Source organism: Brachionichthys hirsutus, unplaced genomic scaffold, assembly GCF_040956055.1.
Source record: "Brachionichthys hirsutus isolate HB-005 unplaced genomic scaffold, CSIRO-AGI_Bhir_v1 contig_196, whole genome shotgun sequence".
Classification (NCBI taxonomy): domain Eukaryota; kingdom Metazoa; phylum Chordata; class Actinopteri; order Lophiiformes; family Brachionichthyidae; genus Brachionichthys; species Brachionichthys hirsutus.
Window position 1 is genome coordinate 149,007 of NW_027180355.1, and position 17,670 is coordinate 166,676.

At 39.8% G+C, this 17,670-nt stretch overlaps 1 protein-coding gene across 1 annotated transcript in view; it reads right to left on the reverse strand.

Moving 5' to 3' along the window:
* The window catches only part of LOC137913981 (carbohydrate sulfotransferase 8-like), an 89,931-nt gene extending 72,745 nt beyond the window's left edge, over positions 1-17,186 (reverse strand). Inside the window, exon 1 of the mRNA XM_068757599.1 lies at positions 17,027-17,186. Within this exon, the coding sequence (XP_068613700.1) occupies positions 17,027-17,186 (160 nt within the window). The remainder of the gene's footprint in view (positions 1-17,026) is intronic.
* Positions 17,187-17,670: the final 484 nt, after the last annotated feature.

The window sequence follows — 17,670 nt, forward strand, 5'->3', positions numbered from 1 at the left end:
GTTAATGATGTGAGTAATTAAGGAGGGGGGGGGGGTATTGAGCCTGCTGACCCCTTCGGCCTTGTTGAGCAGGGGAACCAGAGTGAGCTGGACCTTGTGGCCAAATTACACTTAGAGAACTGATTAGATGACCATGGCTACTCAAGAAAGCCTCACCTATTTCCTATGCTCCAGCTGGCCTACATCTCGCATTGACCTGCATAGATTAAGACAATTATCGCTTTTTTTTCTGACATTTTGGAAGAAACACCTAACACCCACCCAAACACCTGTTACAGTTTTAGTTTTTGTTAGTCATAGAGGGACTCGTAATTTGGGTGGGCATGTGTGGATTAGGTATTAATAGAGAACAGTGTGGTGAGATGGGACAAAGGTAAGATGAGAAGATGTGAACGCAGACATCTACTGTATAAAACTGTGAGGAGCAACCGCACCTGCTGCCCCAAAAATCAGAGATTAAATGTATGTTATCTGGTTTGGTGTGTGTCAAAGCACAGGGCAATATTTATTAGAGCGTTATGATGAAGGGATAAGTGAATGTATAAACATATACGCCGTCTGTCTCTGTGTGGCCCTGCGATAAACTGGTGACTTGTCCAGGGTGTACAACTCCCCTCACATGTAGTCAGCTGTGGTAGGCTTCAGTGTAAACCATGACCTGGATTTGCAACGGAAGAAGATGAATGAAAGAGTGAAAATGCCAAATTGCTTGTGACTGAAGAAAAGCTACAACTTTTCAGCCCAAACAATTAGACTTTGGCAAATCAAAGATTTTAAACAAGGTTTATCTGTCAGACTGATACAGATAATCTAGAGCTGCGTTAAATTAAACTTCTGTTGCAGATAACTTTGTCTCCCTTTCGACAGAAATAGCATGAGGTAAGGCTGAACGGTATTTGGCGCAGTATTGCTTACCTCATCTGAGAGAACTGATGAAATACATTTTTGTGTTTTGCTTTGATAAATTTTGAGCTATTTTGAAAGCAACACATTAATCAAGTGACTTTTGAAATACTGTAATTATGCTGTCCAATGACTCTGTAATTACCTCTGAAAAGGAGGAAATCTTTTTGCTGGTGTTTGTTTATCTGTTAGCAGGATTAATCTAAAAATCATGAAATAAATTTTGATGACAATGTGTGTAAAGTCTGGAATACCCCAGCCAAAGGAACAAGAATTGCTCAAACACTCTTTATGTTGTTAACTGGAAGAACATCAATACATTTAACCAAGAATAACTTCAGGCATTGTGCCTCCTCTGGAGAGAGACTAAACTGGAGTTAGAATATTTGCATGTTTTATCCGATGTTGTCAGCTGTATTTGTCCTCCTAATTAAATCGTATATAAACAGTGAAGTCCATGTGATCGACTGTTCAAATTTAAATACAATAATCATCTCTCTAGTTTGATAATTGGTGAAGTCACTCCAAATATGACGGCAAATAACCCAAGTAAATCCTTTGATCTAATCATTAACTTATGGGTGCTGTTCAAGAAAAGCTCTTCTCTTCCATGACAGATCTAAATCAAATATTAGAGAATATAAATTAAGAGCAGCATCTTATATTGTGCAGTGTCATTCTTCTTGAATGCGTTGACCCATTAAATTAGATGACAATTTACTTTCTACAGGTGTGTGTACTTTAATATTGAACAAATTACCAACACATATAGAAAGATAAACAGCCAATCGCACTCATATCCATATCCATACTTAGCGTCAATTCAGAGTCACTCATTCACTTCGATTGCATGTTTTGGTGGCTTGAATCTGAAGAACCTGGACAGAACCCACCCAAACAAAGGGAGAACATGCAACTATGCACAGAATAATCCCAGATGCTCAGGTAAATTTGAACTCCTGACCTTCTTGCTGTGAGACAACAGTGCTGCACATTATTTCATCACACTGATGGGGAAAAAAGCAACTCAGAGATGTCAACATAGGAGATAATCTGTGCAATGGGAACACGTCCAATCAGAGGTCATGATGTAAGGCACTGTCTTTATTCCCTTTGGTAACATCTGTGGTGATGGGCAGTCATCGCCCGCAGCGTTACATCTGTTTTCCAGAAATTTTATTTTGAAGGACTGACAGCTGGTCCCAATCCACCCAAAAAGTAGGTCTGACCTCCTGTGACTACTGACTAAATAACTACATTCATATATTATAGTCATGTGATACTTTTTTTTGTAATGTTTTACTAAGATTTATATATTAGAATTAGCAGAGACAAAAACAAATAGGAAATCGTACACCTTGTTCCTGCTGTTATTTCATCAAGGCTGGAAACAGCTGCTTATAGTCAGGTTTTCTTTTGGCAAACATTTAAGCCATTGTTAGCATTGTCTGTGTAATAACTAATAAATAAACGTGAAGTCTCGTGGTATAAAAATCAATTTTTTCCTTAATGATTGTGTAATATTTTTGTATCTGTCATCAGAATGAATTCTGTATTGATTTTGCAATATGAAGCAGCAATTTTCTGTAAAAAGAAATAAAGCGTTATCTTGTCAACAAGAAATTTAGTTTTCCCCAGGAAATATATGTAAACAACAGAAGTGCAGAAGTAGCTAAAGATATGGCAAACAAATACAGATGCCATAGCAGGTGATTTTAAACGTGTTAAACAGGAGCCTCATTAATCTTTGTAATGGCCCAACTCAGAGTTTCCCTTCGTTCTTTGCCTGCCTCGTGGAATATACTCTTTAAAGCACTATTGGACATGTCAGACCAAGGATTGAGCATGTGATGGGAAGCATATAAAGGGCAGCATGTGTATTTGAATGCAACTTGTGCGTGACGGCATTAGTGGAAATAGCATCTTAACAGCTCTGAAATCTGCTGTTTCCGAGCTGTGCTTGTGACCCTGCATACTGCAGTGCAGCATATGTTGTAAATACAGTGTGTGTGTGTGTGTGTGTGTGTGTGAGTAGGCGTGTGTGTGTGTCTGTGTGTTTCAGTCTACTGTCAGGATGGAGACAGATGAATAGATGGACTTGTGCAGTAAAAAACTTGCATGTATTTTCATCATCATTTTCATTGCAGTGAGCCTGTCTTGTTCCAGAGATATTTAACACACACAAAGGGGTACGGAGAAGGTATAATCGAGGCAATGCCCCAATTCTGTCAAAATCTTGCCTCACTGAATCTTCCATGCTTTATTTCCGCAGCGCTTTGTTGCCTGCATGGCTCTGTGAGACTCACATTGTTACACCTGTGTTATGATGGCAGCATTAATCTCTATATGTGACTGTGGCATTGTTCAAGGAAGGGCAGACTTATTAATAGTTGATAGCTGCTCCTCGACCGCAAAAAATTCAGTTGCAAAAGAGATAATAATTATCTAGAAAATAAGACAAAGGACAAAATCATAATACGAATAAAGACTTGTTAGATAATGACAGAAATCACGAAAAGTTGCTGTCTAATTTAATGTTTGATACAATAAAAATAAACATTTAAATATATAATAAAATAAAGCAGGTTTTAATTTTAATATGTTTTTTAAATAAATTGTAGTTTAACTGTTGAAATTTCCTGTGAGCCAGCTCAGATCACTTTATTTGAGTTTTTTTCTTCTTCTTTCTAATTCACTGAAACTTTTCCATCAGAAAATGGAGGAGAGAATGTGTGGAAATAAATGCAGGACAGGTTTCTTCCATTACCGTGAGCAGAATTATTTTGCTTAGTTAAGGGTCAAGAGCTGTGACCGGGTTCAATCTTAATGGCGGATCCAAACGGCTCCAAAAGCAAAATGACAAAGATTAACTGTCCCTTGATGCTTGAAGGCTCATAATTAATGCTACCTCACTTCCCTCTGCCCCTCTGTTGGGAGCAGGATTGACTCCAAATTGATAGAATTGCCATTTAGGGGTCAGTCATGCCATGATGGAAAAGACAGTGATGGCTCCGAATTTGTCAGGCTTAAGCTCACATTGATGTGGCAGAATCTCTCATTTTCACAAAGTTCTATGAAGAAAAGGTTAAATGTGACCTTTTCGATTGCCTGAACAAATACAAATATTTTGCATTAGAGCCATTTTATTTTGCCTTTAAACAACACTCAGCAGGCTTTGGTGAAACCTTGAGGTTTTAAATGCTGTGTGGTTCAGTTTGGTGTAGGCTGAGGGAAACATGCTGAGTGGTGGCAATCACTGTGTGGAGGGCAGTTCTGTAAACAGCCTTGGAAAAAGGGCGACTTTGAAAGGCACCCTCCTACCTTTGAGTGGGCTGAGCAAATCCTTCCACTGAAGTGGGCTTATTTCTTAACAGCGCTCCCACAATTTTATATGGATTCTGTGGAATCCCCTTTGCAGACAAATTCTCACAATCATGTTGGCAAAAAGGAAATATTTTGTCATGAAATATGATGTGATCTGTAATCAATAGACGGAGGCGTTAGAGGTGGAGCCCTCCGTTCTGCACTCAGACGGTCTGTAACCAATAAGACAAACAGCTTGTGAGGCATTCAGTATATAAGAAGCATCAACTGAAGGTGAATCGAACACATTTCTCAGCCGTGACAGAACAGGACTTTGAAATGGAAGACGGTCCTGCTTGTGTATGTGGAGGTTAAGTTTCTTTAGCTTCTGCCTCGCCTAAGTCTATTCTCGTAAAACCGGGTGCTGCTGTGTTTTATGGTACAGGAAGATATAATACCGCAAAGACTTACTGAGATGTCAGAAATTATATAAATAAATGGGGATCTATGTCTAATTCTCCTTCATGCCAACATCTGAGAAAATTGAAAATTGGTAGCGACAAGCTCAATTTGTCTTGATGTAATTTAATGACCTGTACCTGTTCTGAGCTCAGTTTGATGCAGTAAAATGCAATGAACAAAAATTCTACTCAGGGAAGTATAGGCTGTAAACTGCCTGGCAGCTGTGAAAGCAGTGTTAACAGGCACGAGCACATAGGGGTAAACAGACACATTTAGCCATTCCACCTCAACTCAGACATGTCAGATACAATACGTTCAAATAATGAAGGCACTTAGGGGGGTCTATTTGATTTTCCAGAAAAATATATGATAAGAACAATCTTTTTTTTTTTTTTGCGCTCAGTTGTTACTGAACTTTAAGAGTTCATGTAGGGAATCCTCATATTTGTTGTCATCACACCACAAAATTCTATTAGTTGCTGAAGGAAGGAAGAACTAGGTAGGACAAAACGTTGGAGCTAAAGTGTGAAGAACATCTGTTACCACTGAAATCTATCCTGCAAGTTCTGAATCTAGCCTGGGATCTTTTCAGGCCCAAACCACCGCAGCTGATTCTTGTACAGCTAAGAAGAAGCTGGAAAACCTCATAAAGAGAGTTCTATGCTTCATCTGGTCGCATAGAGCTTGGCTGGGCACAGGCCAAAATAAATACATGGCGATGCTACCAAAGCGATTGATTCAGGTATGATGAATCCACAACATATCCTGACAATGTACAGGGGGTCGTCGACTTACGACCGCACTGGTCTCTTGTTGTTTTTTCTGTGTACGAGGTGTTCAGCCTCGCCCACGATGTCTACCGAGAGGGAATGGTCTCTTTCTACGCCGCTATTTTTTGTATCATGACGCAGCAAAATATACTTACGGTAATTTAACATAAGGCGATTTACAACCGAGTCGGTATATGACAAAACCCCGTGTCAAATTTTGAGAATTTCTCAGAAATACCCTGATGAATTCTTCGTGTAAAACAAGACTATTCCCCTGGGTCATTCCAGTACAAGCACTTTCTTCTGGAGTGCTTGGAATTCAATTGTTGTAAAGATAAGTGTTTCCACTCATCAGTGCTTATTATATTCACTGACAGCTTCAAATTGGAAAATTGACATAATATTTCGCTTCATCAATTTGTCTAAAGGAAAGCTGGATGGGACTGAATAAAAAAAATGATCCTTTGAATATTAAGCTAACTCAGGACACACAAATAAAAAAAGCAACCCCCGCCCCCCTTCTTTTTCTTTTCATGTGGATATGACTTTGCACTTTGATCCATGCTGAAATATTCCAGCAGCTACTGGATGGATTATCTTTAAATTATATTTAGTAGAGACATCCATGGTCCCCAAAGAATGAATTTAGCTTATATCAAAATGATACACTAATCTTTCACTCACCTTTGTCAGGTAATTTCAAATGTAATCCATTACCTTCAGATACTCCCTTCCCTAGCATCAGCTGCATTTATTTTACACGTTCATTGTTAATTAGAAATTGTTTGCATGCTAAAAGGTGACTTGAGCAGAGAAACACGACCTGCTTAACATTAGAAAATAAGAAATAGTCTGATATAGTTCAAATATGTAGATATCAGTCTGGTTAAAAAAATCATTTGAAAGAAATTACGACCATGGATGACTTGGAGCACCGTTAAAACACAGTTTTACCTAACCTGTTTTCTTCTCCCTCACTTCCCTTGCCGTCTGTTTTCCCCTTCCTATTGTTTGTCCCTTGTTTGTCATTCCTGTCTGTGTGTGTGTGTGTCGGGCAGCGAGCTGCAGTCAAGCTGAAACACCTGCGATTCATTTGGCACTTACCGGTACCTCCAGGTGTATTTAAACTAGTTTTTCTCTATGGCCATTGTCAGTGTGTTGCTTAACCCAGTGTGATAATGGTCATGTGACCCAGTTCTTGTGTTTAATTATACTTATTATGCGATCTCCTCTTTTCCCAGACAATAATCTTCAAGTCCTCGGCTTCAGACCTGCCTTGCTCAGTCCATCGCCTGCTTAAGTCAAGCCTCAAGCTATGATAGCCCCATTCATCTGCCTAAAAACCTGTTTTCTCAATTAACAACTACCCAGCCTACCACGTGGGAGACCTGGGTTCACTCCCTGCTCTCATTTGAATGAACCTTTTTGAACTGAGCTCTGCTGAGTCGTCTGCATTATTGAGTTCACTCTTAATTCTAAAATTTAGGTAGAAATGTTTACCTCTGTTCTTTTCTATTTATTCTGTTTTTATGTCCTGATTATTTGTCCATTATCAGTCAGCACAGAGTGACTTCAAGACAACTAAAATAGAACCAGGTCAAAGTGATTTCTCTCCCACTCGGCTCTATGGACAAAACCATATAGTATCTATTTCATATCATATGACTGGTGTTACAGGATCAATAGCTTAAAGTCAACAAGGGAACCCCCCCCTGCTTGCAAGTCTGAAATCAAATTGTTAACAGCCTGAAATAGCTCCTGCGTGACTAATTCCCTTTCTCTGCCATAACTACTGAGATTGTTAGTGGCTTTTTGTGTAGACCAGAAAATTAGATTATTTACCCCTTTACAGCCAGATCCTTTACCCCCACCAAGATACAAAAAGAAGAAAAGAAATCCAACCTGTCAATTTCAAAGACTAATATGATTTTTTAAAAATGGCTTTGCATGTTTTATTACCCATCTGGGAGCTCTGCTGAGCAATCTGAAAGCCATTTTTGTGTTGTAATATGTGAAGATGAGAGACTGAGCAATACAGCAAAAAAGAAAAAAAAAGAGAAAATCCACTTTTTAAAAGGCCAGATAACGACAAAGTTGGATTGATTTAATGGCAGCAGAACATTGACAGGCCCCATATTGCTGCCTCACTGGCGACTGAAGTGTGCATTAGGACTTGGCAGCAATAGGGCTTTTGCATTTCACAACCTTTGCCCATGCAGAGCGAAAGGATTCAAGAGACAAGTTGACATAGGGGAGCCTCCCATCACTTGTCAGCATTGTCAGGGGCAATGCCTTATTATCACCAGTCTATTGGCTTCTTTTCATGTAATTTATCATTCCCTTCACCTTTTTGTTGTGGCCCAAATCAGAATGAGCAGGAAGGTCTGGAGGGTGTGTGTAGATAAATACGGTGAGAATCGGCTCCGTATGGATTCATGTGCTCGTGCAGACCTCTTTGTTTAGCGGCATACAGAGGTGTTTTTGTGCATCGTCCAGCATGGCCATGACTCTCTCCATCAAAGGAATGTCATTCAGGAGATACGCATCAGCTGGCGACCCACACTGACACCAACACTTCTTTCTGCAGTCAGCAGATTACATTTGAGAAGTTGACAGCTTGTTATCACTCTGGATAGCAGGCGGGCTTAATCTTTTGTTCTTTTCTGTCTCAGGCAGGCCAGAGAATTCGTTGATTCGGGCCAATGATCCCACTGACTTCCCTCCTTGTGCCCCTTTGCAGTGACACATGTGGCGAATAGGCTCGCCCCTCTGCTCTTTTCATCTTCCTCTAAGTGTGCCTGAACTTTGTAGAGGGATTACCGTGATGGAAGCCTCAGCAGTGCACAATGATACCCATTCAACATGTCTCCATTGCAGGCAGGGAATGGGTTCTAGTCTGATTTGATAATGCGTATGCTGGCTTTGGTGTGGGGCAGCTGATCACAGATCCCAAGGCAGAGCTTGTCGTCTGACAATCATGTAGAATCCGGATCAGAATAATAACCATGACGATAGTAGCGGTAGAGTGTGGCACGGGTTTGCTCAGCTTGTAATATATTAAAGAAAGTATTAACCTAGCTTAAAATACTACTACATTTCAATGGCTCACATAGCATAAATCTGACAGTTAATACAGGTATTACTCGCGACTGTTCGGCTTTACGACCACACTCGCCTGCTGTTTTTTTTTGTCTATTTACGAGGTGTTTTTTACGACATGCCGGAAAGCGAGTGAGCAAATCGAGTGTGCGACAGTTTCTGAGGTCTCACCCGCGATGTCTACTGAGAGGAAATGGTCTCTTTCTACTCTGATATTTTCCGTATCATGACGCAGCATAATATACTTGCGGTAATTTAACATGGTGCGACTTATGACTGAGTCGGCTTACGACAAAACCCTCGGAACCAATTGTCGTCATAAGTCGACGACCCCCTGCACTGTTTATTAAAATATAATTAAATGAAATGCAAAAATAGCCTCATGTTTAACTCATTATCACAGATTAACTGACCTGGTTAGCAGATGAATGACATGTATAGTTATGCTTACAATACACTGCCTGGCATTGATAACTTAAGCGTCTGTGAATACTGGCATTTATTACGGCTGCATTGCTTCCGAATATTCAAGATGTGTCCTTGGTGAGGACTGTAGTTATGCAACAGTCCCCTCTCCTCCAACTTTCCCTTTGGTGTCTCTTCCTGTGAAATAGCAAGGGGCAGACTGACAACATTTAGAGGCACCATTTGTGATCGGAGTCCTCAAAGACATAAAAAAAAAAAGAAAATCAGCCTTGCTGTTGGTTCCAACAGGTGCTCTAGCTTTGTTCTGGTTTATTTCCTTTGGAGTTTTCAATGTTACCTCGCTGGCATAATGGAAAAGGCCACCCTGAAAGTGCCAGTAGGACTGCAGCAGAATGTGCTCTGCTGCTCAGCAGGCGTCCTAACCTTGTTTGCTTGTCAGTGGCTCAAAGGATGAATCTTTCAATCAATGTCCTCCAGCTTTTCCTTGCATCTTCCTCCTCAACCTGTGTTTGCTTTCATGTTTCATTCTTTGATGGACAGTAGAGGGTCAGCTGTTTAAAACTCCTTTGCTTTTCAGAAAGTAGAACTGGTTAAGTGGAGAGTCCGATAGTAATACGATTTACACCTGAATATTCAGTCCAATCATGCAGCACATCAACGCCTAAATGTAAAGTTTTTAATTACTACAATATCTCTGGTGGTGCAGCATCATGAAAAATACAATCTACGTCTATAAATTGATGTGCAGTATACAGCAGATACTATAGGCAGGTTGGATAAGATTGTAAGAAACAGATCATGTTCCGGGGCTCCAATGGCATAACCCTGAGCATTAATGTTAATAGAAAGTCACATGACCTTGCAGTTGGTACCGAGTGGCTGCAGTTTAAATTCAATTGACATCGACCAATTCTGGGAGAGGCTGGACAGACAGCGATGCAGGCACCCATACTTCTGGTTTTCTGTTTTTCAGAGAATCATAGAGCTGATATCTGCTCCCAGAGATGAACAGAAGATAGAGCTGAATGTGTTGCAGCATTTGCAACAACACGTATGGCACCCTTATGACCCATGCCAAACACCATGTGATAAAAACAATGGTAAAGCTTGGCTTGGACTACTTCAACATTCAAATCGAAGAATGTTGTAGAACTCGTGCATTAAAGACCTTAGACCGTAAAAGACAGAGAATTGTACGCGCTTGGTTTAAAACCACGATGATGGAGTTGGCTTCGCCACATATTTGTTTCAAATGATCTTTGTGCCAGCTCAACAGAAACAAGCTTTGTTAAAGGAGCTTTGCACACACAGATGATAGAATGGAAAAGTAGAGTAAAATAACATTCAGGTTTTATTCCACGAGCATCCAATCACGGATTTGAATTTAATATGGTGCGGCTCCATTGCTCTGAGCATCAGTTTAATTACATTAAGCGACAGTTAAATTGGACTTTGCAAACAGACAAGGCTTAAGGGATTACTGGACCTCTGGCAGGGAGATCAAATTTTACCTTCAAGGATGAAACAATATGGCCAGTTCCAGATTCCATGTGCTTGGAGAGAGAGAAGGACGGAGTGTTAAAAAGGAATACTGATGGACAACAAGATAATTATATTTATTTGCTCTGTTAGAAAAGGCCGACATTTAGAAAAGCATCATGTTGTGTGTTAAGGTGACACAATGTCCTCTGCCTTTATTTGGTATTAATGAAATGGCATTAAACTGGTTTTAATCTAAATCAAGACAACGATGGATTCTCCATGTTAGTCACAGTGATTGGACCAATGCTAGTCACCCTACAAACGATGACTTTAGGGAACACTATTAAGGAGCACTCCTAAAATGTTCATATTTAATCTGATTGTACTCTGAAAATCATTTCCAGAGGAGATGAAGGAAAGGGTGATTGAAATACATCAGCCTGGGAATGTCCACAAAGCTATTTCTCAGTCTTTTGACCTCAACAGATCCAAAATGAGACACATTATCTACAAATGGATAAAACTTGGAACAATTACAAAACCTCCCAGAAGTGGTTATCCTTCCAAAATTTGTCAAAGAGTATGACAAAGACATAATCAAGAAGTCAATCCAAGGATTTGCAGGACTCTTTCTTTTCAGCAGTCAGATTTGAAAGAAACTGGTTAGTTAATAAATGGCATCCATCGGATGGTGGTGAGGTTAGAGTCACTGGTTGAGGCGCAACCTCATCATCAATAATAATATAAATCTACACAAAGGGATTTACTCACTACTGCTCAGGAAAATGCCATATGGCTATTAACTCCAAGATAGAACTGCATTTCAAAGAAGATAAAAAAAAAAGGTCGACTATTAGCCTTGTATGGCATGCCGTTCAGGAACTTATTATATATATATATCAAAAGTGCTGGAATATATGGACCGAACTATGAAAAGTCTGAGAATATGGACCGAACTCTGGAATATATATATGAAAAGTCTGAGAATATGGACCGAAGTCTGAGAATATGGACCGAAGTCTGAGAATATGGACCGAAGTCTGGAATATATATATGAAAAGTCTGAGAATATGGACCGAACTCTGGAATATATATTTTGATATATATATATTCGGATATTTTCATATATATATTCAGACATTTTCATATATATATTCAGACTTTTTCATATATATATTCAGACTTTTTCATATATATATTCAGACATTTTCGTATATATATTCAGACTTTTTTCGGTGCACGGGAATATATATTTGAAAGCCGCGGTGTAGTGGTTAGGGCTCCGCACTCACACCCCTGTTGCCCCTGTTCGGTTCCCGGTCAGGGAGCCAGATCGATCTTGTGTCATAAATGGAGTCAGCTCGAAATCTAGTGCCGGCAATCCTCAGTGAGGAGATAATGAACGCCCTGAAACGAATCCGCAGGGTTTTTTTTGAAACGCTCCTCTTAGACAGGATGTTTGACTGTATTTGTAATGTAATGCATGCTGTGGGTGTCCGTCTGACGCGCGACAAGTCACGTGATGGCTGGCGTGCGGACAGCTGTTCGTCACGCCCCCTTGCTGGCCAAACTGTTCTGGCTTCATACGGCACTTGACAAGTCGCGTGATGGGGTCGAAGCTGCCTGCCCCGGAACATGCATAGTTCCGGTCGAGGCTGCCTGCATGCATGTTCGGTCGAGGCTGCCTGCCCCGGAACATGCATAGCGCCGTATAAAGCCAGAACGGCGCTATGCATGTTCCGGGGCAGGCAGCCTCGACCCCGTCACGTGACCTGTCAAGTGCCGTATGAAGCCAGAACAGTTTGGCCAGCGAGGGGGCGTGACGATCAGCTGTCGGCACGCCAGCCATCACGTGACTTGTCGCGCGTCAGACGGACACCCACAGCATGCATTACACTACAAATACAGTCAAACATCCTGTCTAAGAGGAGCGTTTCAAAAAAAAACCTGCGGATTCGTTTCAGGGCGTTCATTATCTCCTCACTGAGGATTGCCGGCACTAGATTTCGAGCTGACTCCATTTATGACACAAGATCGATCTGGCTCCGCGACCGGGAACCGAACAGGCGCAACAGGGGTGTGAGTGCGGAGCCCTAACCACTACACCGCGGCTTTCAAATATATATTCCCGTGCACCGAAAAAAGTCTGAATATATATATGAAAATGTCTGAATATATATATGAAAATGTCTGAATATATATATGAAAATGTCTGAATATATATATGAAAAAGTCTGAATATATATATGAAAAAGTCTGAATATATATATGAAAATGTCTGAATATATATATGAAAATGTCTGAATATATATATGAAAATATCCGAATATATATATATCAAAATATATATTCCAGAGTTCGGTCCATATTCTCAGACTTTTCATATATATATTCCAGACTTCGGTCCATATTCTCAGACTTCGGTCCATATTCTCAGACTTCGGTCCATATTCTCAGACTTCGGTCCATATTCTCAGACTTTTCATATATATATTCCAGAGTTCGGTCCATATTCTCAGACTTTTCATAGTTCGGTCCATATATTCCAGCACTTTTGATATATATATATAATAAGTTCCTGAACGGCATGCCATAGCCTTGGCATCATTGAATCTACAGTCTACAGAGAAATCAATACGCTGTAATCATATGTTGTGTTACATAAAATGAATTCTCTTTTAAATTCTCTTTTGATTAAATTGCATTAGATATTGGTGTGTAATTAATGTTTACTAGTTGCCAGTGCTGTTTAGAGCTGATCCAGATAACACGCTGGCAACTGGAGGCAGCAGGCTGAGTGAACAGCTAATCAAAAGCAGGCAAAGCAATAGTTTTATAAGATGCTAATTTCTCATTTTCAATGACTAATTTAAAGAGCCATCATAATCAGTCATTCCATTTCATGTTCTTGCATGTTTGGACAAGCTATTGCCATTATTTAAATCCTTCATATTTTTTAGGATTTGTGTTGGACAAATAATATTAATCTTGCCCATGGATTCTGCAAGATTTCTCTCAAAACATTTTTTTCAGTGTACAATGTATTGTATAATTTAAAGATTGTTTTACAAATTTAAAGTTAAATAAAAGTTCAGAAGTGTAAGCAGTAATGGCATTTACACAATTAAAGCGGTAAGGCCACTTGCCCTGCAGCAGGGTAAGAAAGTCACATGGAAAGGCATCAAGTCATTAAAAAAGCAATTTATATTTGACTGAAATGGGTGAATAAATGTCCTGGAGTTTAAATGCCTTTTACCTAAACAATATATGTTGAGGAAAAAATACAATTCTTACAAAACCAATGATTTGTCCATATTTTATGTGGACAAATTAAGACCTTACAATCATAGTGTGATTTAGAGACACGGTAACATATATTCAAAGTACTAAATCTAACAATGAAAGTCCCCTGTGAGATAGGATCAATTTGCTCATCTTAAAATTAGTGTCAGGAACGTGGCCAGAGCTTCCTGATCCGCATAGCTCCACCCTCCTGCTCTACTCTCGCTACACTGCCTGCCACGGCCGTCATCAGCTCATCCACATCACCTGTGCTGCTCTGGACACCTGCTGCTCATCTCCTCATCAGCCACACTGCATTTATATTCTTTTTTTCTACTATTTACATCTCTAAAAAATGTGCATTCAACTCTACATCCGTTTTGAATTGTTTTGTTTTACCTGTGAAGCCCCTTGAATGCCAAATACATACAAATAATTTGAAATAAAGTTGGATTTAAGTGGTTTGATTAGATGAGTGGAGGGCAGTGAGGCAGGTCAGGAAAAAAAGACAATCTTCAAAAGTCATGCAGAGATGGTTCACTTCCACAAAAAGATTGCTGCAATTGGAGCGTAGGCTTCACTTCTAAAAGCACTTTGCAAAAATAGATTTCATATAATTGTTCACTGAGATCTTGGCACTTGATTGCTTGGATACACATCCACACATGCTTAAAAGGGCAACAGCTTCACCTCATTCATGAATTATCCATCACCTGTTTATCATTTGCAGGGCGATGCAGGTGCAGGGTACATCCTGGATAGCCAGTTCATCACAGGCCATAGAGACAAGTACCCACTCGCTTTCACATGGCTGTGGAGTCACCAATTAACCTAACCTGCATGTCTTTGGACTGTAGGAGCAATTACATTGAGGGAAGCCATAAAAACACACATAATGTCCTCAGTTAGCCAATGAGATTCCAACCAGTACATTTATGAATTATTCTGCAATGGGAGTGAAGAGGTGAGACACATTCTGACTTTCCACCCACAGGAAAATTCCATCCTCCCAGTCTTGCCCACCTTAAAATGCCAAGAGGTGTAAATTTTTGCAGAAAGTTTTAACTGTACAGTTTCTCCAACTGTTTTTAAGCAATTATCAGGGAGGATTCAGGGGATGACTCTTGCCGGTTAAACTGCATTTTTCCCATCTACCATTGTGCAGACCATCTAAAGTAACCACATAATACAAGCTCTCAAGCACACTTTGAGCCAAATACAGAGACGGGGAAGGAGGGGGAGGCATATAAAAGCTGACACCCAATGTATTATAACTCAGCTCTATTAGATATGAGCCTCTGCAAGGGTGAAGCACGATAGCTTAAGGCAAAGATACTGCTTGCTCATTGTGCTGTAAAGAAGGAGCTCAGAATCTGGACTGTGAAGCCTCTGTGTTCTGTACACGTACTGTATTCAATCTCATGCATGATTTAGTAAACTAGAATTCTTCCTTGAATATTTAAGTAGCAATATAGGAGAGAAGAGGAAAGGATTTGCTTGGGCAGTAAAACTGAAGGCATCTGTTTAATTTTTTGGTAGCATTAATGGATGCATAGTCAACTTATTGTCTGAAGATATTAATGTTGAAAAGGCAGACAGTTTTCTTTTGGTTAACAGCATCCATTGTGGCAACAGTTTCTACTGGGCATTGTCTGTGTAGATATCTGGTGTCCCACATTTATTATTTATTGGTGTACAGTAAAGGCACATACAAACCAAAGTTAAATGTCCGGCTTGACTGGGTGGCAATCCAAAGACCCTCTGACTTTCAAACCACTACTACTACTGTACTTTCAGCTTGTCCCGTGAGGGGTCGCCACAGTAAATCAACTTTTTCCACTTCATCCTGTCCTTTGCATCGTCCTCCCCAACACCATGCAGCCAGACTTGAATGATGTGTATTATTGCAAATAAATACTTAACATGAAAATTTACATAACACAGATAACAGTTTTTTATTTAATCTTTTTTAGTATGTACACCATCTGTCACTGTGAGCGGCATTATGTCCCCTGCCACCTTCCCTGAAAGCAACTGACAATCAGGATAAAATTAGAGGGTTGGAAAAATTCCACTCTTGCTAAGTGGATCGCTTTACCTTCCAATGTGAGACCACTCTGATGCACTGTACATGATTCACACACGGTAGCTGAGGGGATTACACTTTCTCTGACTCTCCTGCTATCATCCCTGAAGAGCCTGCTGGGTCAGTTCATCAAAGTTTTGCTTGAGTGCCATCAACATTTTGACTCTTTACAAAATGGGTCCATCGACAACAACAAGAAGTGACTAATCCTGTTCTCATTTCGGTGGAAGGTGTAGCACAAGCCAAAGAGGAGCATCAACAAGCAGCTGATCTGTTGTTTCTGAAACATCAAGCGGCTTAGCTTTACACACTCAGGACATTCTTCCACCACAGCTGCTTAAACCCCAATCTCCTTAATGCCGAGTGCCAAGCAGAAGCACATTCAGTTTGACTCATTTCGAAATTGAAAGTGCAACCGTCCTTTACCATGGAGGAGAATCTGACAGAGGCCACAAAGCTGAAAATGAGACATCAGGGAAACAAAGATTCTGTGAACACCTCTGATTGAACCTTAAAACAACACCAAATAATATCACAGAAATACACATCTGTCAAGGTCTGTTTCTCTGTGTTCACCTACGTATGGTTGGCGAAATGCATTCATGTGAATTAGTGTGTGTTCTTTTATATTTGTACATTAAATATTTATGCAAATTAAAAAACTTACATGTATGCATATGTACAGACAGGCCTGGTGTGCTTGCTTAACCTCACCTTTCTATATTTTAAAATTGTATTCTATGCATGAGTGCATTTGTGTGGTTGCAGACTTTTTTGTGCTTTTTTCCATCCAACTATGTGCTGGTCTTTGGATATAGAAGGCCCGTGGCAATTAATCATCATTCAGCAAGTGTATCTGTCATTTCCTCAGCAGACAAATATGTCCGTTGATATTTTCAATTATATTAATGCACAAAAATACTGTGAGGACAAAACTGAATATATTTCCTTCTACAGCAAAATACAACCTTCCAATGTAGAGTATTGATAATTGCACAAACATTGAGTGTTAATTACGGGTTTTTGACAGATTTGTGTGTGAAATTTGTTCAATCATATATAATAAGCAAACTGATTGTGTATTACTTCTTCTCAGCATAAGAGCTTCCCTACAAGTTCAAGAACTTGAAAAAATTATATAATGGAACAGTAAGAAGGTCTACGCTATAAGAAAATATTGGTGATTTGGACATGAGTACATACGAAGACTAACCTGGGCCATGCTGCTGAACCATCTCTGACAGATCCCGCTGGTGGATGAACAGAACCAGACCTCCGGCAGCAAGTAGCAGGAGGAACCAGAGGGAGCAGGGCATCCTCCTCCTCCGTCCACACACAGAGTCCGTCACCATCTTCCACTTCATCCACAGCATGATGCGGCACTGTGAGATGGCAATGTAAGTTCTGTAGAAATTCAAGGAAGCAATAAATAAATGGTGGTGTGAATAAAACAAGCAGTAAGGTCTTGGTTTACTCATCAACTGATGTTGGTTTTATCAACATCAGTGTCAAAATGGTAAAAGTAATGTCAGTAGCGGAAAGTACATTTGTCCATTGATCATCTACTGCTGTAATATTATTATTTGTTTATTAATAATATGGTATAAACTTTAGGCAGTCTATCAAACTGAAATTGTTTTATAAAAAAGCTAAATGATAAATAGATATATAAAGACCTAAGAGAAAAGGAGTAGAAAATTCATGTAAACTTAATATCAATAGCAAAGGTAGATTTGACCAAACGATGGGATGACGCATAGGGATAAGATAAGGGATCATTCTGGAATGCTAATCTTAATCGAAGGGGTGTACTATTAAAAATATTTCTGAAATAAATAGTCTCAATTCATCCTAACA